This window comes from Bidens hawaiensis, unplaced genomic scaffold, assembly GCF_021521415.1.
Source record: "Bidens hawaiensis isolate Kalapana, Puna unplaced genomic scaffold, B.hawaiensis_p1.1 tig00035042_1, whole genome shotgun sequence".
NCBI lineage: Eukaryota > Viridiplantae > Streptophyta > Magnoliopsida > Asterales > Asteraceae > Bidens > Bidens hawaiensis.
Genome location: NW_027496083.1, coordinates 184,333 through 211,485, shown reverse-complemented (window position 1 = coordinate 211,485; position 27,153 = coordinate 184,333). Strand labels below are relative to the sequence as shown.

Sequence of the window (27,153 nt, the reverse complement as noted above, 5' to 3'; positions counted from 1 at the left end):
GCGGGCCCTTTACCTTTACGTTTTTAAGCAAATGTTCCAACTTTCCTGACTTGACCGCTTCCTCAATTTCATTTTTCAAGCTAATGCAGTCATCTGTGTTATGACCAATGTCATCATGAAAGATACAATGCTTGTTGGGGTTCAAATTCTTCCTACCGGTCGCTGGTTTTGGCTTTTTAAACTCAATATTTTTAAAAGTCAAACTTTCAGTTGGAGTTTTTGTAAGGGTCTTCACGTTCGTAACTCTGATATTTTTTAACTCGGTTTTGGCTTTTTAAACTCGATATTTTTAAACTCGGTATCTTCCTACCAGTCTTCACGTTCGTGATTCTGATCATTGCACTTCTGTCCAATCAACGCTCGCGCCTCAAGTCCATGGAACTTTCCGCGAGTGGTTGTATCCGCGACCAAATGGAGGACTCTTATTTCCGCAGGTGGTTGTGTCTAATCAACGCTCGCGCCTCAAGTCCATGGAAATTTCTAATCATTGCACTTTGTCCAATCAACACTCGCACCTCAAGTCCATTGCACCTTAGTCTCTCCCCGATACACTTGGCGCGGGACATCTTTTCCCAAAACTTTCTCTATTGTTGCAAAACTTTTGCTGCTGTCATGATCGCGTTCTAAGACTTAGGCATTCCAACATGACCAGTTAAACAACGGATGAGTTCATCGCTACGGACGTTCTACCTGAAAGCACCCCACATCATGTCCTCGCTAATCCCTCCAATATTCAACCCCTCCTTGTTAAAGCGGGTGATGAAATTTAATTGACTCGTTATCCTGGCGGACAGCTTTCAAAATTTCTATGAGATCAAGAGTGTGCTTCTATTGCTAGCTGAAAGTTTGTGAAAACTTCGCCACAAGATCATTCCAACTCTGAATTTGAGCATCGGGTAACTTTTCAAACCATTCGCGGGCGGTTCCAGTTAGCATAAGCGAAAACATATGACACTAGTATAGCAAGCTCCACCCGCTTACCCCTGGTCACACCACTGTAAAATTAAGAAAATGATCGCTAGGTTCAGTCATTCCGTCATGCTTTCCTAGATTACTAGGGATCTTCATGTTTGTAGGGAAAGGCACGTTAGCAATTCGTAGAATAAACTTAGACTTTTCTGCAAATGCCACGGGACAGTAGGGTTTTGTGAAATTCACCTCCACGTCACTATAGTACTTGGTGTGCTTGACCATCGTCCTTGGACGACTAGTACCTTCATGAGCATAGTTTTGACTATCATCAATATGGTAACCTTCATTGTCACATCGGTATGTTTTTTCATGATACCCGTGGGTAGCATAACTCGGATCATACCTATGTTCGCAAGACATCCTCCGGTCCATGCCCCGACCTATGTCGCGGCTTCCTTTCTCCCATTTTCTCCTGCTATAGTCGTGGTTCTGACGCTAACACCAGCTTGACTACAACGTATTGTTGGCAGAGGAGATAGAGATTGTGAAAGAGATTTTTCATACGTCAGTGTTCTCGACGGTACCTACTCATTCTACAACATACGTTCGTACTCTTCGTCAATTCTTTCTTGTTCTAGATGTAACCATTCTTCAGGAGTTTGCATCCTTCATCAAAATCCAGATTGCAGATATCCGGGGAGCATGTCATTCTCCCTAAAATGGAGAGATCCACCGGAACCAGTTTCCAGATCTGGTATCCGTTGACGCCGTCGGTTTTCTACCGTAAGGTGCTCATTGTCCTCAGGGCTAAGACCACCCGTGGTGGCGCCTCCCCTGGAAAACGACGGAGTAACATTCAGGTTCGCCTGATTCTAACTCATGTCAACCAAAACCACAAACAAAATATGTTCTAGAAGAAAAAAGGATGGCGCCAATAAAGAAACACCAACTTAATCAAGGGTTATGGTTAAGTCTATGTCTCAACCAGGTTAGGGTTTTGATAGCATGGTTCTGGCCAAACGGGTTTGAATCAGATCTGAACCTGCAAAACATATCACCATGAGCTTGTTACGAGAATGATAAGATGAGGGTCTTCTCGTAACCATCCTCCGGTGTGAGAATCAGTAACAATTCCGAGGAAATAAAGTACTGAATAATATTATGTGATTGATGGTACCTCTTTGTTGATTGTATGAGGGTATTTATAGCCAGAAGTGGTAGAGAATGATTGGCTGGGCTGTCATTGTCCAAAGGATATTCCATTCACCTGAGGGGACACATGCTTTTTTCTGACTGGATGCAATGGTTAGCCATGTGCAAGGTCGTTTGGGAGTGCCCCGCTGGCTCCTTTTCATAGTTCAAGCTCTCACGTGTTCACCCTTATGAAGGTAAATGCCACTATCAAGGGATCGTTTGGTTATCAAAATCCATTTCACCTAACGGTATTCTTTTTTATCTCCTTCCGCCTGCAGATTGCGTTCGCGTGCTTTTAGAAGCATTTTATATAGTCTCGGCGGATGGTTCTTGCAGATGATTCCATGGAGGGTCGGATTCGCAAGGGTGGTTTGGTGGATTAAGAGTCTCTCTGGGCTTAGCACAAGCTCTTTAGACCCAATCATTCAAATGTATTTGGTGGATAAATTATAAAAAGATTTGGAAAGTTCAAAAAATTATATTGGCAATAAAACCCTTAAATTCCCTTACCCCATTTACTAAAACACGCCATCCTCTCACCCACGTCCCCTATGTCTTTTAATCGAGTTTTAAACATTAAAGATTTTGATAGTTTGATTTAATCGACTTGATCAATTTTAAGCTTTCAATATTTGCATGTTCATTTGAAGAAAAAAACGTCATTGATTTTGTCAAGAGGTGATGATTTAATAAAATAACATAGTTTTTCATTGATTTTGATGGTTCAACATAGAAAATTCAATCCGTGATTTTCAATTTTTTTCGGTTTAGACTTCATTTTCCAAATTTCTTTTTCCACTAGAATTTTGTTTGTGTGATTGAAGAACCAAAGTAGGTGGATTGTGATAATCGAAGAACAATGTGGTTGAATCGTTTAGGAGAGGAAAGCCAAGAGAATTTTGGTAACCTTGAAATATTTCATTGGAAAATATAGAATTCCATCACATGTTGAAAGAAATCTTAAATTCCTTCGATTATTAAAAGATTTCAATTTCCAATTCCACTTCTAACAAACCAACCACAAGTTTTCATGGAATGTATTTAAATTCCAATTCTGATTCCAATGAATTTCATGAACTAAATGGGACCCTAGTTAGAGGTTATTATAAGGTTCTTATCTCAAACAACTGTCAGGGATCTAGGTCGCTAGCTTTATTATAAAAACACTTTTATGTATACAATGCTAACAAATTTTTGATGGATTAAAGGGGGTTAATGGACCTCTTAATTATTGGCCCTCGCTTTAAACATTATCCTCACACTTAACCCTCCAACGGTTTTGCTGTTCATATATTCTTATCGGTTACGGGATAATATCATATAGATTTTGTTTCTAATTCTAATTTAAACAAACTCTATCAATCTAAATCAAATTAGTTAATATAATAAATTAAAAACATGTATTAAAAAATGAATTATTCATTAAAAGAGTTTCAAACTAGAAAGTGACTCCTACCCCAACCTATAACAAATCCAAAACCACTTTCTTGATTTTACATTATTAAATAACGTAGGGTCTTTGTTTGAAATTAAGATGACCACAATACAATAACAAACACAAGCATACAAGTATAGTCGCAAAAATCCCATATAGACATTGACGAATCCTTGATTAATTGCTAGTCGATATCTCATTGACTTGTAACCGATTACTCCATGTTTGGCCAAAATCGGACAAATTTGAAAAATTATATATATGTAATTTGCAATATATGTATATTTGAAAATTTTCATATAAAATTCAATCTGAATAATCCCGATTAATTATAAGTCCATACCAGGGACGCAAACGAGCCGAGCTGCCTGCGAGATACTCGAGATCGGCTAGTGAAAAAGCTAGATCGAGCCGAGCTTAAATGAGACCGAGCTCAAGTCTAAAAATAAGCTCATTTAATAAACGAGCCCGAGCTTCCTAAGCTTGATTAGGCTTGCGGGCCTAAACAAGCCTAGCATAAACAAGCGATGTCATTTATATTGATTACACACACACACACACATAAGGAATGGTTAGAATGAAAACCCATTTATATGATAAAACTTTAGAAGCCCAATATCAACCATTGATCTTGGAGATCAATGGTTGAGATCTAATCTTCTAAAGTGACCCACATCAAAAGTTACAAACATATGCATAGTTTAGTAATCAAATGTTTGATTGCTTTTTGTAGGTGGGGACATATTTCCCACTCACTCTCTCTCTCTCTCTCTCTCTCTCTAAAAAGCTGAATAATGACATTGGGAAACGTGTTTCTCTTTCCAGACGAAAATGTAAAACATGTAAACCCTATGTAAAACATGTAAACTCTTGTAATTAGGAATTGAATATGTGAATGATTTGTGTAGGTGGGGAACATTTTCCGCTCACTCTCTTTCTTTCCAAAAAAGCTGAATACTGACATTGGAAAGCGTGTTTCTCTCTTCAGATGAAAATGCAAAAGATGTAAACTCTTGTAAAATATGTACCCGGACATAATACATGTAAACTGGTAAATGTAAAATGTGTAAAGCACTATCTCTCTAAAAAATGTAGGCAAACGCATTGGGATATGTGTTGAGTTTGTCTCTCTAAATATAGTGCATGTAAACTGGTAAATGTAAAAAGCTATAACCATGTAAACTCTTTAAGACATATGTAAGTGTAATACAAGTATTACATGTAAAATTGTAAATGTAAAACAAGTAAAAGCCTGTAAACGAACTAAGAGTTAGGTGAACTATTCATGAACCGTTCGGACGGGAAGTTCGTTTATTTAATAAACGAATGAAACATGTACAAAAAATTTGTGTTCGTTTAATTAAACAAACGAACATGAACACATGTTCCGTTCGTTCATTTATATTCATGAACGTTCGCTTATGTTTGTTTATGTATTAATATAAATAATTAAATATTATCTGGATAGGTCATCTGCTTAAAGGTTTTATATTTGTTAATTTGTGTTCATTTAAGTGTTTTCATTTTAGTTCGTTTATATTTGTTTTCATTTACATTTTTTCATACATGTTCGTTTATCTTTGTTCAGTTATGTTCGTTTAAATTTTAAACAAACAAATACAAATGTCCATTTTTAAATAAAAGAACATGAACATAAATATTTGATCGATTAAGTGTCCGTGTTCTTTTAAAGTTAAGTGAACGAACACGAACATGCCCTTGTTTGTGTTCATTCGATTCGTTTACAAGCTTTCGTTATTCACATTGATGAATACATCGGTCTCAATCTCTAGGCTCTACGTATTTTATTTGTGTTCGTTTGTGTTCGTGAACCGTTTCGTGAACACATTAATTTCCTTAATAAATGAACAAGAACATAAAATCTCGTTCAGTAAGTGTTTGTAAACCGTTCGTGAACAAATTATTTTCTTAATGAACGAACATGAACAACACATTGTTCGTGTTCGTTCGGTTCGTTTATAGCCCTATGTAAAACATGAAAACTCTTTAGACATATGTAACAGGTAAGTGTAAGACGTGTAAAACATGTAAAATCTTGAATACATATGTAAGTGTAATACAAGTAACTGTGTAGTACAAGTAAATGTGTGAAATACATACACAGCAAATTACATCAAATATATATGTTTACACCTTTTTCTTCGTTTCTTCAATATCATCATCGTCATCGTCGTCATCATCATCATCATTGTCTTTGAAACACAAAAGTCCACCTATGAACACAAAACAAATTCAAATTTTAGAAAGCTAAAATTAAATATACAAAATTACCAACTACATCTACACCAATTACATAAATTACCAAATTACATTAATTACCCAACCACGATAAACGCAAAATTACACAAATCCCAGTACATCTAAACAAATTACACGGATTACCCAAATTACATTAATTACCCAAACTACCCAACCATGAAATACCCATAATTATATCAAACACCAAACTCCAAACAATTTGCTAACTTTTTAAAACACCAAGCTTCAATAAAAGTTTCTTCAAACTCAAAAAAAATATACATACAAAAAAACTCTGCACTTTTATTTTAGCAACTAAAAAACTCTCAAACACTAAATTTAAACTAAATAATTAACAAAGTTCTCAAACAAATTACATGTACCTAAATGGAACCAAATCCAATACCTATTGACCCTAAATACTAAACAATATAAAAAAAATAAATTTGATATCATCAACGAAAAATAAAAGTATCAAAATAAATGCATATATACCTCTACATGTTATTAACCAATAAGCTGGCAATTATTCCAATACTCAGTGCGAATTGAATCCGAACGAATAATACCATGCAAATGCATTAGATGATTGCAGTAAAATTAGGTTAAACGGATTAAGAAGAATACTTGTTTTATACAAGTAGGAGGAAGTAGATTTGGATGGCAAGGATTCCAATCAACGATCTGAACTGAGGTTGGTTTCCGGAGTTTGATTAATTTTGCGTCGGCGGAATCTTTTATGGGAATAAGGAGGAGGCGTTGCATGCTATTGATGATATATATATATATATATATACACACACACACCAACAAGGAACTTTCTTGCTCACTATGGACCTGGTTGAGTGGTTGCTACTTTTATCCTCTTTTTTTCCGGTTTATTACTTGAGATTGGTTCGTATAAAGTGGCAATGTTAAACTCAATGGCCGGATCTGAATGATGGCGGTGGGGACTCCATGGCCGGATTCGGATGGTGGCAGCAGCCTATCACAAATCCTAAATTGCCGCTGGGAAATATCCATGGCCGGATATTCAAAGGTTGATGATTTTGATTTGATGGTTGGAGATAGAATCATGGAGATGGAGAGATTTTTGAGGTTGAAATAATTTAGAGATATTCGAGAATGAGAAGAAAGAGAATGCATATAGCCTAGATTTAAGACACTAACAGGAAAAGAGAACAAGGTGCAGTAAGTTAAAATACCAAAAACGCCCTTCACTTCAATTTAGTTTGACAAACGTGGACACCTTTAAAACCATATATTGGGTTTCCATAGTTTTCTCATATAACTTGGTTTTCAACCAAGTCTTCTCCTATACACACACATATATAGGGGTGCGTTAACATACAATAATTACTCAACGTACATTCGGTACGTGAAATACGTTCAGTGTTAAAAAACCAAAACCGTTAAAGTCAAACTTCCAACCCTAAAATGTTTAGGTTAAACTTTAAAACGTTCAGGCTTAAAACCTAAAACGTTTAGGCAAAACAACCGAAAACGCTCAGGTTTAAATCCTTGTACATTCAAGGTTAAAAACCATCACTCAAAACTCAAAATTGATCGATTGAAGCTTCAAATTGATGATTAATTGGATCAATTACAAGGTTAATTGATCAATTAGGTTCAGCAATTTCAATATCAATTTGTCAATTTGATCAACTGACCTGTGAACAACGATTGATGGTCGTGATGGAAGAAGATAGTGTTCACGAGGTAGACGATGGTCGTGACAGTGGATGGAATCGTTGGACGGTGACAGATTGCTGAACGGTGATGGTGACATTGGACGGAATCAATGAGAGTAGAGGTAGACGAAGACCGGCTCGCGTAGTTGTGATTTTAGGGTTAACGTGGTTATTGAAAATCGACGTTCCAGAGCGTCGCGTACCTATTGCACAATAAAAGATTAATGTATCGGATCCATTATTTATACACGCACACACACCCCTGTGTGTGTGTATGTGTGTATTTAGGATAGGTTTAAATACAAAGGAAAAAAAATGAGAATGATGAGAAGAGATTTAATCTATTGATTTTAGATTTGAATGACAGAGATTAATTTAAGAGGAAAAAATTGATGGAAATGGCATAAAAGTAATAACCCATTTTTGTTGACTTTCTCTTTCAACATGTAAGGCATATGCCAATTCCCCCATTATTTTACAACGTCCATAACTTTTTCATACAACATTGTTTTTTAAAAATATTTCACCATAATAACAAGCGTGTATTTTATCTTTAATATGAGTATCATATTATTATATAAAAATAAAAAAATTAGTGGGTTTTTATATATTGTGCTTTTTAATTGGATTTTTCTACGCATTGTGTTATAGATTTTGATCATTATGTTTTTCAATTGGTATTAATATTTATAACAATTAAGATAAAGATTACGTTATTGTGTCCTTTTGTTCGTCATTGTGTATTGTGCTCATCATTTGTGTTTCTACTTATCATTTTGTTTTAATAATTGTGTAATACGCTCATTATCTTTTGTTCGGGATTGATAAGTGGCTTCTATTTAATTTGAGAAAAAGAGTATTATGTTCATGTCGTTGTGTATTATGTAGTTTCAATTGTGTTTTACTTTTCAAGTCGTTGTGTTATTTGTATTTACCATTGTGTTTTTACGTTTCATGTCATTGTGTTACATGCATTCACCATTGTGTTTTACATTTCAGGTCATTGTGTTATATGTATTCATCATTGTGTTTTATATTTTAAGTTATTGTGTAATATGTATTCATCATTGTGTTTTATGTAATGGATAGTTTGTTGTAATTTATCATTTTATTTACATATTATTATACAACAATGTTATTAATATTAAAAAAAAAACATAATGATGATTTGAAAAACAAAATGACAAAAAAAAAATTACGAAAAGAAACACAATGACAAACAAAAACACACAATGACGTAATTTTTTTTTTTATAATTTTTGTACAACAAATTCATATTCATATTAAAAACAAAAAAACGTTTGTTATTAGAAAAAAAAATACATCATATAAAAAAGTTATAGAAATTTTAAAATGATGAGAAAATTGACATGTGACTTGCATTTTAAGAGAGAAAATATAGACTACTACTTTTATGTCCTTTACTCTTCGGTCCCAAATTGACATATGCCAATTAATTATAGCTTCTCACACTTTTATTTTTGTTCACTTTTGTAGAATAGCTAACCCTATATATTTAGTAGTTATTAATTAATATATAGTTATGATAAAAGTATTAAATAATATATATTATGTTATAGATGAAATTATAATTAAAATAATATAAAATGACTATAAATATAGAAAAATTAATCATAAAATAATAAACGAGTAAAGTGCGAAATAAGCTAACCTCGGGTCGGTTGTTTTGCATCCTGGTCCATACTCACCACCCACCAGTGAAGTATACCGACTGACACGGTGGTCCCTGGTCATAATGAGAAGCAGTAAGTAAAACACACACGTCTCCTCATGTATGAATTAATTATTGACATAAATACCCCTCTCTAAAGCAAAGGCAACTATCTTCCTCTACTGATCCAGCTCAGCTCAGCTCAGCTCAGCTCAACTGCGTGTATAATTAATTAAATGCTGCTGCTGGTGAGTTCCTACTTGAGAGATATTAAATGTTCTGCTGAATTCAGATCTGTTGCAGTTTTCTGACCGGAAAATTGCCGATTTTCCAACCTAAACGCGATTGTAAGGTGCATTGCGTTTTCGTTTAATTTTAATTGCAATTTAGTATCCGTGACTTGGATTTCGTTCCGCCAAGAGTTAGTTTTATTTATCTGTACGTAGTTTGTGAATTGATTATGCTAGATTACAATAATCTGTTTGTGCGTGTGTTTTGGAATTTAGGTTAATTTTATAATATCCAAGGATAATGCTGCTGTGATTTGGTAGCTCAAACTTCGGTTTTATATTTTTATTATTCAAGAGCTTTGTAAGTTATTATTAGGTAAATTGTTGTTCAGAGGCAACCAACCTACTATAGGAAATCTAAAGAGTAAAGACAATTATAGTTGTTTAATCTTATGCCTATGCTTTTGGCCAGCTGATATGGGTTTTACACCCAGGATGTGTGCTGCTGACTCTGTTTCCTGATTTCTTTCCTGCAATATTGGTTTCTTCATTTTGCCAATGTATGAAATTATGTTACCTGGTTAACAACATCACTGACTTCTCTGTAAAACAAATATATTTAAGTGAGTTTCCCCTTTATACCTTTTATGCTTCCTTCTTTCTAATTTCTTTTCTGGTCCAAATTTAAACTTCTTTATGGAGCAATAGATGCTTTGGGAAGTCAACTTCAATAAGATAATAGTTTCATTTTCTTGTATTTGTCAACTGCCTTACCAGTTTATCCTGATTTTTATGACTTCTTTATTTGCAAGACACCAGGATATCTGGCACCGTTTTGTCCATATATCGAGTAAATTGCTTCATATTGTCGCTTTATTTTGCATAATGTTATGTATTGTTTTTCTGATAATTCTGTTCATATCGTCTTAAAGCAGGTCAGTTGCATAATGGAACTTAACTCTGGTCAACTGGCCAAATTAGTCTTCATAGTTTTCCTTCTTCCTCTTGCTTATGCTGACTTGGACTCGGATAAACAAGCTCTCCTTGCATTTGAGAATGCTGTACCACATGGTCGAAAGCTCAACTGGAGTAATGCTACTGCCATCTGTACTTCTTGGGTAGGAGTCAACTGCACTTCTGATGGGACCCGCATATTTTCCCTTCGACTTCCTGCAGTTGGGCTTAAGGGCCCAATACCGCCCAATACACTTGGAAAACTGGATGCATTGCAAGTTCTAAGCCTTAGATCAAACCGCCTTAATGGAATTTTGCCATCTGATCTTCTCTCTCTCCCTTCGCTCCATTATCTGTTCCTTCAAAGAAATAACTTCACTAGTCACATTCCAGCCTCCTTTCCTCCCCGGTTGATTATTTTGGATCTCTCATTTAACTCTTTCACCGGTAACATCCCATATTCAATTCAGAACTTAACTCAGCTAACTGGATTGAACCTCCAAAATAACTCCCTATCTGGGCCCATTCCAAATGTTACGTTCTCGGGCCTTAAAAATTTAAACATAAGCTACAATCATCTCAATGGGTCGATTCCATCTTCCCTCCAAACATTCCCCAGCTCATCATTTCTCGGGAACTCTTTTTCATGTGGGCTACCTTTGAACCCGTGTTCACTACCTCCCTTTCCATCCCCACCCGTTGGCCCGGAAACACATAGCTCCGAAAAGAAATTCCCCTTATGGGCCATCATCGCGATTGCAGTTGGAGGCGGTATTTTACTGCTCGTGCCACTTATTATTATTATTTGCTGCTGCGTGAAGAAAATGAGCAGCGACCCGCGTCGGGTGACAAAGCCGAAAACTTCTACTGGGAGGGGTGAAAAGCCAAGAGAAGAGTTTGGTAGTGGGGTTCAAGAGCCCGAAAAAAACAAGCTGGTTTTCTTTGAAGGGAGTTCTTATAACTTTGATCTTGAGGACTTGCTACGGGCTTCTGCTGAGGTGCTTGGAAAAGGTAGTTTCGGGACTGCATATAAAGCTGTTCTTGAGGAATCAACAACTGTGGTTGTTAAACGGTTGAAAGAAGTAGTAGTTGGGAAGAAAGAGTTTGAACAACAAATGGAGATTGTTGGGCGAGTCGGACAGCATCAAAATGTTGTGCCGCTTCGTGCGTATTATTATTCAAAGGATGAGAAACTTCTTGTTTATGATTATATTTCAGCCGGTAGCTTATTGACCCTCCTTCACGGTATGCTCTTGCGACATCATTAGAACCGTTAATTTTGATTTGTTTACATGAACGGGCTGATTTGGTCTGTGTCTTTTTTCTCAAATGAGTCAAATAAAAATTATAAGGTATAAAGGATCAAGTCAAATGAGTTGAACAAGTTTGAAACTCACCCAAAGTCTGTTTTTAATACATACAACCTTGTAAACCATTTTGTCAAAGATTTAGATTATTATAGTAGTGTTTTTGTGGGTCCAAGTGGGGTGCAAACGAGCCAAACCGCTCGTGGGCTATTTGAGATCGGCTCGCTCAAAGCTTGAATCGAGCCGAGCTTAACCGAGCTCGAGCCTAAAAATAAGCTTGTTTAATAAACGAGCCGAGCCCGGGCATCACTATCGAGCTCAAGCTGGCTTGCGAGCCTAAATGAGTCTATTATTTATATAGTTTTTATTTAATGAAGTAAATATATATGTATAATAATTCTTATTGTATACAAAGTTATGATATAATAACAAAAAATATATATAATGCTACATAGAAAAGTTATAATTTGTAAATGTATATTTATAATAATTATAAATGTTAATAAATTAATTGATAAATAACCAACGAGCCAATCCCGAGCTGACCTCTCTCTTTCGTAAGTTGAGCTTGGGCTTGGCTTGTCTCGTTTATACTTCTAGGTCCAACCCAACTGGACTCAGCCCATACCAAAATGAGCCCGTTTCAGCTTGTAATCCAACCCGCATGACCTGCCCATTGTTTTTGAGTTATAAGTGAACTCCAATGAAATTGCAGGAAGCAGGGGCTCAGAACGAACCGGGGTTGACTGGGAAACCAGAGTCAAAATTGCCTTGGGAGCAGCGAGAGGCATAGCCCATATCCACTCAGTTGGAGGCCCAAAATTCACTCACGGAAACATCAAATCCTCAAATGTTTTAATCACACAAGACACAACCGGATGCATCTCAGACATCGGGCTGGCCCCACTGATGAACTTACCACCTGCTTCCTCCCGTCAAGCTGTCGGGTACCGAGCCCCGGAAGTCCTCGAAACCCGAAAACACACCCATAAATCAGACGTCTACAGCTTCGGTGTACTCCTCCTTGAAATGCTAACGGGGAAACAACCGATTCAATCACCGGGCAGAGAAGACATGGTTGACCTCCCGAGGTGGGTCCAGTCGGTGGTCCGTGAAGAGTGGACCGCGGAGGTGTTTGATGTCGAACTGATGAAGATTCAGAATATTGAAGAGGAGATGGTGCAGATGTTGCAGATCGGGATGGCTTGTGTGGCGCGTGTCCCGGATATGCGACCCGCAATGGATGAAGTTGTTAGAATGATAGAAGAGGTGCGGGCGTCTGACTCAGAGAATCGGCCTTCTTCTGATGATAACAAATCACATGTGCAGACACCTTGATTGAAATTGAAAGTGTAAGTTTGTGAAGAAACAAAAAGTTATTTGATTACTAGGTTTTACATTTAATGTGTAAATTCATCTACTTTTGAGAAAGATTGAATTTGTTTGATTTGGTATGCTTTAGGATTATTTGTAGTGATTAAAGTTGCTTAGATATAGCCTAACGATGACATTTATATCCACATTGACATTGTTTTTGCTTTCCAAGATCCATATTATATGGCATTATATTTGCATGGGATGATTTCTAGAAGCACAAACTATTTGATCATATCATATTGTATGATACATATGTTCATAAACAACTCTTCCAACGGCGGAGCGTACAGATGCAAGCAAAACATTAATCTTAGAGTTGAAATTGTAGTTCGACTGATGTGCTTGAAAGGTTTTATATAAAATGATCAACTTCGAAATATCGATCTGGACAAATTCGAGATCAAGTAGAATGAATCATATAGTAACTCATAGAATTGGAATAATTCCCCTGCCTTCTCATTGATTTACCAACCTGTATATAATGATCATACAATTCTAATTTAAGGCAATGATCCACATGCCATTAAACAATATCAAACTATATCAATTTGTCATACAAAATATCTTCTCTAGTTATGTAGAATATCTTCTCAATATCATCTCTAATATACCCCCGCAGTCTAAGCGGGAGGATCACGGATGCTTAGACTGGCTCTAAAATCTTCAAACAATGCACGTGGTAATCCTTTGGTGAAGATGTCAGCGAATTGATGTCGTGATGGCACATGTAAAACCCGAATGTGACCTCGATGAACCTTTTCTCGAACAAAGTGAATATCAATCTCAATATGCTTGGTACGTTGGTGTTGAACCGGGTTACCCGAAAGATAGATCGCACTGACATTATCACAATAAACCAATGACGCCCGAGTTAGGGGACGCCCTAACTCAAGTAGAAGGTTACGAATCCAACACAATTCAGCCACGACGTTAGCAACCCCACGATACTCTGCTTCGGCACTGGATCTCGAAATAGTAGACTGTCTTTTCGAGGACCAAGAAATGAGGTTGTCACCGAGATAAACACAATAGCCGGAGGTAGATCAGCGAGTGTCCGGGCAGCCTGCCTAGTCGGCATCGATATAAGAAACCAATGTAGAAATATGACTCCGATGCATGTAAAGACCTTTAGAAATGGTACCCTTTACATAACGTAAAATCCTTCGAAGCGCATTCAGATGAGCGGTACGTGGTGCATGCATATGCATGCAAATCTGTTGTACGGCATAGGAGATATCGAGTCGCGTAAAGGTCAGGTATTGTAACGCACCCGCTAACCGCCGGTACAGTGTCGGATCTGTAAGAGGCTCGCCTGCATCGACACTAAGTTTGCCCGTAGTGTTAACGGGAGTGTGTGCGGGATTACATTGCGCCATGTTAGCTCGTTGAAGGATATCCATGGCATAAGTTGACTGGAAAAGAAACAAGCCATTTGGATCTCTAGATACCGAAAGACCCAAGAAATAACTTAACGGTCCAAGATCCTTCATTGCAAACTCACCGGAGAGATGGGATAAAATACTGTCTTTCAGTGTTGCTGACGAAGACGTGAGGATGATGTCGTCCACGTATAGTAGAAGGTAAGCCGTGTCCTGACCACGCGTGTAAATAAATAACGAGTGATCACATGAACTATGTCGAAATCCCAAGGTGTTGACATAATCCGTGAACCGTCGATACCAAGCCCAGGGTGCCTGCTTTATACCATATAAGGATTTCTTTAACCTACAAACATGGTGAGGTAGGTGAGGATTTTTAAACCCCATAGGCTGATGCATGAAGACAGTTTCAGACAAATTCCCATGTAAGAATGCATTCTTAACGTCCAACTGACGAATGTCCCACCCTTGAGCTAGGGCGATGGATAACACAAGGCGTATGGTAGCCGGTTTGACAATCGGGCTAAAAGTCTCATCATAATCAACACCTACTTGCTGGGACCTGCCATCACACACAAGGCGAGCCTTATACCTTTCAAGCGTACCATCCGACTTTGTTTTATGTTTGAATATCCACATACACCGAATAACATTCATATTCGGTTGACGGGGTACCAACTCCCATGTATCATTTTCGATAAGTGCATTGAATTCATCTGTCATGGCATGGGTCCAAATAGGGTTGGCTAAGGCATCGGTTGGGTTGCGTGGAAGGGGTTCAAGGGTTGCGTAAGTGTGGAGGTTAAAAATAGGTTTAGGCTTAGAAATACCGGCCATGCTACGGGCAGTCATGGACCGGGCCGGAGGGGGTGGTGAGGAGGTGTGGGGTGTCGTGACCGAAGGTGGAGAGGTGGGTGTGGGAGGGGAGTCGGGGTCTGGGGTGGTGTTGGGTGTGACGGTGCGAGGTGGAGTAGAAGACGGTGAGGAGAGTGTAGGAGTATCTGATAGATTAGATGGGGTTTGGGCCGTGAGGTGTGGGGATATTGAGTGGGCCGAGGCATCAGGTGAGGGATGTTGGGCCGTACCGGGTGAGGTATGGGTAGGCGGTGTTTGAGTGGGAGAATCGGGAATAGGAGGTGGATCTGGAGATGTCCAAAACACCGAGGATGTCTCGGACGAAATATTTGAGTGGAGAAAATCGTAGGAGGGAGGGGGGGTTTGCATGGTAGCAAAGGGGAAGATGGTTTCATTGAATATGACATGTAGGGATATAATAATTTTACGGGTGGATAGATCATAACATTTATATCCTCGATGGTTAGAAGGATAGCCTAGAAATACACAAGGGGAGGAGCGGTTTTGGAGTTTGTTGATGGAGGTGGACGGGAGGAGGGGGTAGCAAAGGCACCCAAAGGTGCGGAGATGAGAGTAAAGTGGTTGTGTGTGGTATAGAAGCGAGGTGGGGGTATGGTTTTGTTTAGTTTTTCTAGGGAGGATGTTGATAAGATAAGTTGCGAGTTGGAGTGCGTGATGCCAGAGATTTAGCGGGAACAGAAGCGTGGGTGAGGAGTGTGCGAATGATGTTGTTGATAGAGCAAATTTTGCGTTCCGCTTTACCATTTTGAGATGAGCTGTGGGGGCAAGAGAAACGAAAGGACATACCGTGTTGAGCACAAAAGTTGTGAAACGCTTTATTATTGTATTCGGTGCAATTATCACATTGAAACGTTTTAATATGGCTGTTAAATTGGGTGAGTATGAACTTATGGAAATTGAGAAAAATGGAGAAAACTTGTGATTTATTAGTGAGGGGAAAGGTCCATAAGTAGTTCGTTAAGTCATCAAGGAATAATATGTAATATCGGTGGCCACCGGTGCTAAGCACAGGAGATGTCCATAAATCACTATGCAATATATCAAAAGGAAGATAAGTACTAGATAAGAAATCATAAAATGGTAACTTAACATGTTTACCAAAAACACACGATTGACAAATACGTTTAACAAGAGGTCTAGTACTAGAAATAAATTTATGTTTATTCAAATGTTGCAATAGTGAAATTCCAGAATGCCCTAGTCTCTTGTGCCAGAGATCCTGAAAGAGAGCAGCAAAGGTTGTTGGACTTGTGAACTTGGTGTCGGAAGAGAGTGTGAGTGGGTAGAGGTCGCCAGTACTATTGCTGCGGAGGATAGGGATCCGCGTTAGGTAGTCCTTCACAAGAAAACCAAATGGGTCAAATTCAATAGAAAACATATTGTCAATAGTAAGACGACGAACTGAAAGTAAATTTTTAATATGATTAGGTGCATAAAGGATGTTGTTGATATGTAAAGGTTTGAAGGTGGTATTGAGTTTGGTATAGCCAGCCCCTAGGATAGGGATTTGGAACCCGTTTCCCACGACAATATTATTCGAAATGCAATTATTGAAAATTTTTGATAAAGTACCTGTCGTGTTGGTCATGTGATTCGTTGCACCGGAGTCAAGGTTCCATTGCAGATCGGGGTTTAAGGTCATGGTTTGAAAAGCTTGTTCAAGATTGGTAAGAATGTATTGTTGTGAAGCAAACTGTTGTGGTGGGTTGTTATGGTGGGTTTGGCCAAAATGGGCTTGAGGTGCTGGGCCGAGCAGGCCTGCTTGTGAGTTATGTCCAGGAGTAGCAGTAGCAGGGGGACGGTTGTAGTATATGGGTGTGGCAGGGTGAGGAGAGGGTGGTATATGCATGTTATTGTAGGGAGTATTAAGCCCCCATTGGTTGGTGTAAGTGGGATAGAACGCACCCTGAGCTGGTTGACCCGGGGTAGTGTTATGACCAGGGAAACCCCGTCCCCGAGATCGACCACGACCTTGTCCCCGAGAACCACGACCCCGACCTCGACCCCGTTGAGAAGAATCAAAGGACCCAACCACGGTTTTCAGTTGTTGACCCAGATGAGCCGCGACCAGATGTATCACGAGGCGAGTTGGTTAGGCTAGTGTGTAGGGCCGTACCCGTAATGGGGTTAGGATTGTAGCTTGCTCGCCTGGTTTCTTCTTGTGTGAGTCTTGATCTAGCTTGTGAGAATGTGGGCAACAGAACCGTTTGATTGATGAACATACCAATAGCGTCGTATTCTGTGTTTGTGAGACCGGTCACCAACTGTAGGACCAAATTGGCATTGGAGATTGGTGATTCGACATTAGCTAACTGGTCAGATAGTACCTTTAGTTCTTGGCAATAGGCTGAGATGCTGGAAAAAGATTCCAGTTTAATGTTGGTGAAACAGGTTTTCAACGCCATAGCTCGAGATGCTTGATTGTCTTGGAAAATATGGGCAATGGCGTCCCATGTTTCTTTTGCGGTGGCTTTTGGTTTAATAGCATTCATCAGTAGATTGTGCCATAGATCCATTGCTTTACCACGGCGTCCAGCCTATCCCAAGAGGCAAGAACAGTAGTTGACGATGCATCGTGTTGTTTTTCTTTGTCTGCGGTAGATGAGGAAGATGGGGCAGTAGTTGGAAGAATATGGTCAAGTACCTCATAAACCGTACAATGGATTGTAAAGAGTTCGACCCATGAGGTATATTGACCGGTTTCAAGATCTAGTATGAGCGGGATGAAGTTGCGGATGTTATTAACTGTTAGAGCGGGGTGTATTGCAGCCATGAAAGAGTATGCTGTAAAACACAGGTTGTAGGATCGAAAGAGGTGGAAGAGGCCGAAGAAGGAGGTGGATGGCGCTAGGGTTTTAGTGGTATGATACCATGATAGAATTGGAATAATTCCCCTGCCTTCTCATTGATTTACCAACCTGTATATAATGATCGTACAATTCTAATTTAAGACAATGATCCTCATGCCATTAAACAATATCAAACTATATCAATTACAAAATATCTTCTCTAGTTATGTAGAATATCTTCTCAATATCATCTCTAATAGTAACAAAACTCAAAATCAACAATCTTTAAATGGTATACGATAATGAAAAGGTCATATGAATTGGTCTTAAAATATTTTAATACAGTCTCTGTAAAACTACAGTTTGTAAGATAAATTAAATCTAATCTCAAAATGAAAAATTAATAAAAAAATGCAAAAAAAACCTATTTAAGATTTTTATTACTTTATAAAACCAAAATAATTATATATATATATATATATATATATATATATAGGGGAGGGATATTTTGAGAACTATGTTGAGTTTTAAGAACTTAAGAACTCAATTATAGGCCACACATTTAATTAAATGGATTGGAATATGTGGTTGAGATTAAATCTGGCAAAAAAGTCAAAATAGGAGAGAGAATAAATATGTAAGTGGTTACACTAACTTTTACGTCCGTTACACATGTGTAAAAAGTCGACTTGGTGCATAGAAAATTCTGTAATTTTTTTATGTGTATGTAATTTACATATATTACGTATGTGTAAAAAAAATTCGAAAAAAAAAATCGTTACACTGAGTTCTTTCAAGTTCTTAAAACTCAAAAGGGTTCTTAATTGAAATCTCCACTATATATATATATATATATATATATATATATATCAAAAACCATCTTTATCTACACTTTCATTTTTCACTATTCATGAATTTATGGTTCTCCCGCTTACACGTATATGCGTTGTTTTATAACATTCACCTTCTCTCTCTTTCTATCTCACAAACAGACTCTCTTTGTATCCCCCACCACAGTCTCTTCACCCTGCTACGCCTCTGTGGCGATCACCTCGCACGCTGCGATTCACTCCCTAGGAGGCGGTTGTGGGTGGTCATTGGTATGATGATTCATTTCTTATACGTTTGAAGGTTATTTAATTTAGATTTTAATTTTAGTCTGGAGACATGAGTTTCAATGAGGTTTGGTTGATAACGGCCTTTATGACTTGGTTTGGTTGATAACGACTATGATGATCATATATATGAGCTTATGACGATTGTCCCCCACCGTTGTCGGGTTCCAATTAGGAATCCTTGGTTACGGTCAATATATGTTGTCAACTGATTTGGTACATGATGTTGAAAGATATTTACTTGATTCATAACAAGGCTACTATGATAAGTTGTGAACTGATTTGGTACACAAGATTGAGAGTGAAGAAAATAGGATAAAAAATCTTTAATTTGTACAACTGGTAGCTCATCCAGTTCTTTGGTTTCATGAGAAACAACTTGAACCGGAAGGGTACTCTAAAAACCGTTGTGGGCCCTCCATATAATAAGTTCCATGAATCCCTATTGAAGTCCTAAAGTTTGTTGACAGCAACGTAGGCGAGTCAGTTAACAAATGCAATGCCCGTGTGTAGCCTTTTTGTTTAAAACCATGTACATGAGGCTCGAGCCGGTTGCAAGGCAGTATGCGATTTCGACTTTGCACGGTCTGAATCAGCTGCCCCTTTTCGCTATAGCGCTTGTCTAGCTGCATGCATTTTATGATTTGATATTGAGAAATGTTACCTTTTACTAGTTATAAAATAAAATGTATGATTTAAGATCTTTTATAAAATAGCGTTATAAAAGTTTGTAAGTCTTTCATTAGTTAAAGAATATGTTTGCGAGGAATCTAATATAAATAGAAATGATTCAAATGAAACTGGAGTCAAAAGACGATTGATTAAAAAAAACAAAAGTGATCCGATGGAGGTCTTGAGTCAGGTCCTGTTTGAGAATGTGTGTGTGTATATATATATATATAGAAGTATAGTTTGAAAACACTCTTGAGTTGAGAAAACCCGTGAATACCCTATGTAACATCGTTTTTTTTTTGTTACATGTAATATATGTTGTTACATTTAATACAAAACATCGAAAACATAAAAAAAAATATTTTGTTATTTTTTTTTTTACATTTTTTTAGTAATTTTTATATATGTTTTCAGGAGAGAGAAAATGTAAATAAACTTTTACATTTTTTATTAACTTTAGTTGTGGACTACAAGATTTAATCTTTAATTAAAAACATGTGGTTGAGAATGGATTTCTAGAGTTTTCACAACTCAAGTGGGTTTTTATTCTAACCTAACCCTATATATATATATATATATATATATATATATATATATATATATATATATATATATACTAGTTTTAAAACCCGTGTATTACACGAGATTTGTCGATGTGCAAATTAATACAATGAATTATTTGAAATAAATAGAAAAAAATGCTAAATATTAAACATAAGAACATAATAATATAAAAAATATGTATTACAAATATATTCGAGTATATATACTACAAATACTAAGAAGCTTAGAATTTACAAAAGTGAGAAGTGTAAAAAGGATTACTTGCAAGAAATTGTCATAAACATGAATGTAAAGTGTATTTTCTGTAGATATAGTTAGTCTCTCAAAAGTAAACCTTTCGTTAAAAGCTCCCCAAAAAACCAATGATCCCAACCGCAAAATGCATTTTCTCTGGCATTGAGCTTATTGTTAAGCATGCATTTTATCAATTTAGCAAAAATGTTACAAATAAAAGAGCTCACCCATGGGCAATGCCATTGTAACGTTAAAGTTTGAAAACAAAAAAAGTTGATTGAGTCCACTGAAACATTTATTTTCGTTAGAATTTTTGATATGCAATTGCATAATAAATCAAAAGAAAATACTTGGATATAAAAACTTAAAATATTGAAGGTGTGATATGCTTGAAATTAATCTAGAACACATTGATTAATTGTAAAAGTAATATTCTCAATTAAAATTGTATATTTTTATATACAAGGTGGATTAGAGAAGAGTTCGTGAAAACAATTCGAATTTGTTATAATAAATAAATATTAGGTTGATCAGCTATTAGTGTCACAGACCCATTAAATTCATATTTTTTTGTGATTTAAATATGGTTTTTATATATGAAAAGATTTTTTAAGTTAGATAATATGTATGTATGTATGTATATTTTTGTTGTTATGTTACAAAATATAGATATTTAGATTTTTTAAATATAGATATTAAGAAAAGTGATTTAATTTTTAAATGAAAACGTAATTTAAGAATCGTATAGTATTATTGTTATTGTCGTTGTTGTTGTTGTTATTATTATAATTAATTATTATTATTATTGGTACATTCATTATTATTATATATTATATTATTATATATAATAAATTAAAATTGGAATTGATTAAATATTTCAATTCCATTTTTAGTTTATCTTTTCTCATCTAAATTGCAATAAACATTATTTGCTTTATTAGGAATTGTTCAATTTTAGAATTTATAATCTTTATTTATATGAAAAGTTTCTAAAATGCTTATAAAAGGATATTAAAATTTTGAGTGGGAAAATTAGTTAAGAATCAATATAGGACTGTCAAATCATCCTTATTATTTTCTTTTATTAGTATAGGTAGATATATGGGCTCAAGTTGGGTAAGCGGGTATTCCCACCTATTGGTGAGTTTCCTTCTGAGGATGAAATAAAGATGATCGAGTGAATCAACAGTCTGTTATTATTATAATTAATTATTATTATTATTGGTACATTCATTATTATTATATATTATATTATTATATATAATAAATTAAAATTGGAATTGATTAAATATTTCAATTCCATTTTTAGTTTATCTTTTCTCATGTAAATTGCAATAAACATTATTTGCTTTATTAGGAATTGTTCAATTTTAGAATTTATAATCTTTATTTATATGAAAAGTTTCTAAAATGCTTATAAAAGGATATTAAAATTTTGAGTGGGAAAATTAGTTAAGAATCAATATAGGACTGTCAAATCATCCTTATTATTTTCTTTTATTAGTATAGGTAGATATATGGGCTCAAGTTGGGTAAGCGGGTATTCCCACCTATTGGTGAGTTTCCTTCTGAGGATGAAATAAAGATGATCGAGTGAATCAACAGTCTGCCAATTATCCGAATTGGCCGTTAAAAGCACAATCGCTGCCGTTGTGATTTTCGGCCCATCTCGAACCAATGCCACCGCTTGCCGAAAATGCCATCATTGTCTCGTCTACAACCATCAATCTCCTTCACGAAAACCAGTTAAAAATGTGCTCTTTCTCTAACTCCTAACGGCGATTTGGGTTTTCAAATCGTGGCTGGTAAGTCACAACAAGGAGACTAGCAATTGATGGCGAGATCTCTTTGACAATGTTCCTGACTAATTTTCCTCCGAGCGTGATGTCAAAGATCTTTGTAAGAGGTGGTTAAAATGGATGTTTACACTTCTTGAAAATTATTGAAGAATATCAATGTTAAAATAACAAGTTTAGGTTTGGTTGTAGAAGTTGTTAGGCGATTGAGGAGTTGAGAATACTCAATCTAGGTGGGGAGTACTCGGATTTGATAAACTATAAATAAGTAAATATTTGAAAAATGGCATATATATTAAATATCATAAGTTTATTATTATTTAAAATATGAATATGTATTTAAAGTATGCATGCCCAAATACTATTTCAAAAATTAATATTCATTCTTTAATATTGTAGAGGTAGTAATCGTTCAATTCTCTTTTCGTAACATCTGGCCTTTCGCCATCAAGATTGTCTGCTTTGCCCCCGATGGATACCCCATCCAAGAACTCACGAATTTATTTTTTGTTGCTCCGGTGAAGACTATCCAATAGGCCATCCATTTTGGTACTACGCCAACCTGAGCATACTTAACTATGGAGTTGTTATCTGCTCCATAGCTAACTAAGCCCAAATGTGTTGATGATTTAAGAGGCAGGACATTCCTTATGAACCAAAAATCTCTTGTCGTGGCCGATGTAAGATTTGCATAAGGTGTTACAATTGATCATGTTAAGCTTCTTTGTATCGTTATAACCTCCGGTCCCTCATACCACCAATATTGTCCACTTCGTTTCCAATGAATGGCCCATCCATGAACTCACTTATTTGTTTTTGGTTTCCTCAATTGAGACTTTCCAGAAGGTCACCCATCATAGTACTATTTCAACTTGAACAGCTTAGCTGCACGGTTTTCATATGCTCCATATGCCAACTAATCCTGAACTACATTGGTGATTTAAGTGTCTGGGGATTCCATATGAACCAAGAATCTCTCTTGTTCATGGGCAATGTGGGATTTGCCTAAAAGTGTTACAATTGATTATGTTAATCTTCTCTATATTGTTACACGTCTTCCAAAGTATCTATGTGAGAACCAACAAAAATCGGTAAAAATAGCGAAAATCAGTAAAAGCAAGAAAATCGGTGAAAAACAACGTAATTCGATTTGATCGAGTTGTTCGAGTTGGACCGGTTCCATGTAACGTTGATCAAATCAAAGATAGTCGCCTCCACAATACCAGGTATCGAGTAATTGGTCGCCTAAATCGACTATTACACCACCGGTCATACTGATGGGCTCACGTTCATCTCACATCACCATTGTCAACTACCAACAATTTACCGTCCCACAATCTTGTGAATGGTACCTGGTTTCTTCCACTGCGTTACACGCACGCTTTTCATTTAATTTGTTGAGCCACTCACAAGTTACCACATCATACAAATGAGAAAGTTTCCCTTCTTTTCTGTTTATATATTCATGTCCCACGTCATCCAAACAACAGGTACATCAAATAAATGACTCGTATAAACGAGTACTTGAATCCCAATTAAAAAGATAAATAAGTTTATATTTGCATAATTCTTCTCCAAAAGTTTACTAGGTTATAAGTTAAAGATTCCACTCACCACCTTAAAGCTAGAATATTTCCTACGTGTATCAAACAAGATCTTCTCAACATATTTAAAAAAAAAAAATCATTTTATAACTAATAAGATAATTGTCACATATCCCTTGGTTGACAAGCAAACAAAAAGTCTATAATTGAAGCCATTATATATTTTAATAATTACAAGCTTGTGGTGGTGTGGGTCGGTCTTCTTCCATTTGCTCATTCGCTTTTTCTTCACGCCAAACCTCCCCCCATTTTTTATTAATATAACCCAATAATCCTACCTCGACGCATCACATAGTCACGCATACAATCTTAAACATTTTTAATTGGAATAAAGTTTTAGCAATTATTACAAATTATAAGTGTTACACTTGTAGAGTGGAAAATTGAGAATTAGTCATGGCCAAAATACTATTTTTAGATTTCAAGTATTCAGTGTAAGTCTTTTTCAGTCGAGTAATTATTCTTTTGATGAAGTATTTATTCAGTTGAACCTCACCAACCGTACTAAATCCAGTAAGTTGAAAAAAATACGGTTCGGTTTATGATTTGTAGAAGCCAGGTAAGCCATACCAGGTGATATAATCAAAAAGTAAAAAGGATACCACGTAAGAATTTAACAGTTATAATACACTATGTTAGAATTCGTGGTTTAATGTGTGATAAAATGTGAAATGAAAAAACAAACTGTTTATAAATCTGAAGTTGTGTAAAATGCTTAATTGAATACAACATTTAATGGCTTTTTGGTACGTGTCATGCACTTGATAAATAAATAACAAAAACGTGAAACAACTTTAAAGTTTACATAATACTTGCTAGGTGAAACTTTTTGATTAAAACCACATAAATATTTACCTTACTCGTATTGAGTGAAGAGTATGGTGTCTTCATCTAAAGAGTATTGGGTAGTGGAGAGCTCGAAATGATATCGGGTTCGATTCTGAAAATCCGCATCCCGAAAATTTAAAATATTTAGTACCGGTATTTCGTGCAAAATTTGAAAAATACCAAACTATACCGAACCGTACCGACACCAAAAACTAAAAACTTGGTATCAATTCGATACCAACTGTATCAAATCGATACCAAATTTGATGTCGATACTAGTACCAAATATGAGTCAGGCCTAAAAGAAATATATGTTATTCATAAATGATGAAAATGGATATGCACTTTGATTTTGAAATTAATATTGTAAGATAAATGTTATTTTATAACTTCCAACAACTTCAAAATTTAAGAACAAGATTATAATCATGCTAGTGAGAATTATCACCCATCCTGATACTATTTCTATCTGAGCACGCTTAATTGTGGAGTTTTCCTCTCATTCACTACCATTAAGCGCCCAAAACGTGTTATGGTGGGGAAGGTATCCACCTCCTTATAAAGAAGGCTTAGTTCTCCTCCAACCGATGTGGGATGTCACAACCATTTGTAACATCCAGCCCCTCGCACCACCAATAGTCCGCTTTGCCCACGAAGAGCTCACGGATTTGTTTTTGGTTGCCCGGGTGGAGACTTCCCAGGAGGTCACCCATCCTGCTACTACTCCCACCTGAGCACGCTTAACTGTGGAGCTTTCCTCTCATCCATTACCATTAAGCCCAAAACGCGTTGGTGATTTAAGAGACAGGACATTTACTTATGAACCAAGGATCTCTCCTATCCACGACCGATGTGGGATTTGCCTAGGGTGTTACAAACACACCCCCCCCCCCCTTTGGACTCATCGTCCTCGATGAGGTTTGCCCCACCATCCAATCCAGGATGTGGGATTCGCCTAAGGTGTACCTCGCAACACCCCCGGGGACCCACTGTCTCTGATGAGGTTTGCCCCACCATCCCGAACGGCACAGGAGTGGATCTGATACCATCTATAACAGCCCAGCTACCGCCGCATCATAATATTGTTCGATTTGGCCAGGACGTACCACCATCGCCTCACGGATTTGCTTTTTGGTTGCCCAGGTGAAGACTTCCTAGGAGGTCACCCATCCTGATACCACTTCCACCTGAGCACGCTTAACTGTGAAGTTCTCCTCTCATCCACTACCATTAAGCGCCCAAAACACGTTATGATGGGGAAGGTATCCACCTCCTTATAAAGAAGGCTTAGTTCTCCTCCCAACCGATGTGGGATGTCACAAAAAGCCTCTCGAAATTAATGTCGGTGACCGTGTCCTTCTCAAGGTTTCTCCTTGGAAAGGAGTGGTTCGATTTGGCAAAAAAGGGCAAGTTAGCACCTTAATTCGTTGGACATTTCAAAATTCTTGAACGAGTTGGTAAAGTGGTGTACACTCTCGAGCTTCCGCAAGAACTCTCAAACATTCATCTGAAGTTCCATGTATCTAATCCCAAGAAATACCTCGCGAATGGAAATCTCCACACTTCTCTCAACAAGGTGCGCATCGAGATGCACTTTTTCAAGAAACCTATGTAAATCATGGACCACAGAGATAAGAAAACCAAGCGAAGTCATATACCTTTGGTAAAGATTCGCTGGGAACCAAAACGTGGTGCCGAATTCACTTAGGAGCGTGAAGATCAAATGAAGACCAAGAATCCGCATCTCTTTGTTACGGGTTCTTCTACTTAATTCCAGGACGAAATTCTTAAAAGTAGGGAATGTTGTGACATCCATCAAATTTGATTTGTATTTGTATTTATTTACCCGAACCATTTGTAAACGGATCCACATTTATTAATAAAATCTCACAATTTATTGAGTATTTATTTGTGTTATTTGTTTGTTTAATACTAATTAATTTGTATGCTGCAATCGTGTGGTTTAAATCCCGTTAAATCAAGTTTTATGCCCGAAATGCGTCCAACCTAAAGTTCAGAGACAAAAATGCAAGTTTCCCAAACCTTTTTTCCCCCTAAGGCGCGTCGTGCTATGGATAGGAGGGCTCACCTTCCCTCGCGCTATGCGGCGGAGGCCTCGTTTATTAGTTAAAACCCAGCGCCCTGCATCTCACACCCCGACTTAGGGCCTGGGTGCGACGCCCGTTAGTTGGTATCCGGTTTTGAAAATATATCAGAGTTGCGGGTTTTTAGCGGAAGTCTTTAAAATTTTAATCTTTATTTATA

General features: G+C 36.8%; 2 protein-coding genes across 2 annotated transcripts; one reads left to right on the top strand and one right to left on the bottom strand.

Annotated features, from left to right (window-relative positions):
• Window positions 1-10,340: 10,340 nt before the first annotated feature.
• On the top strand, window positions 10,341-13,210 carry LOC143586891 (putative inactive receptor kinase At5g58300). The gene is made up of 2 exons (XM_077068339.1): window positions 10,341-11,592; window positions 12,370-13,210. The coding sequence occupies exons 1-2, from the start codon at window positions 10,341-10,343 to the stop codon at window positions 12,990-12,992; spliced, it is 1,875 nt and encodes a 624-aa protein (XP_076924454.1). The 3' UTR covers window positions 12,993-13,210.
• Window positions 13,211-17,304: 4,094 nt separating this feature from the next.
• LOC143586894 (uncharacterized) lies at window positions 17,305-17,802 on the bottom strand. Its single transcript, XM_077068343.1, has one exon. It carries the CDS (start codon window positions 17,800-17,802, stop codon window positions 17,305-17,307), a length of 498 nt encoding a protein of 165 aa, XP_076924458.1.
• Window positions 17,803-27,153: the final 9,351 nt, after the last annotated feature.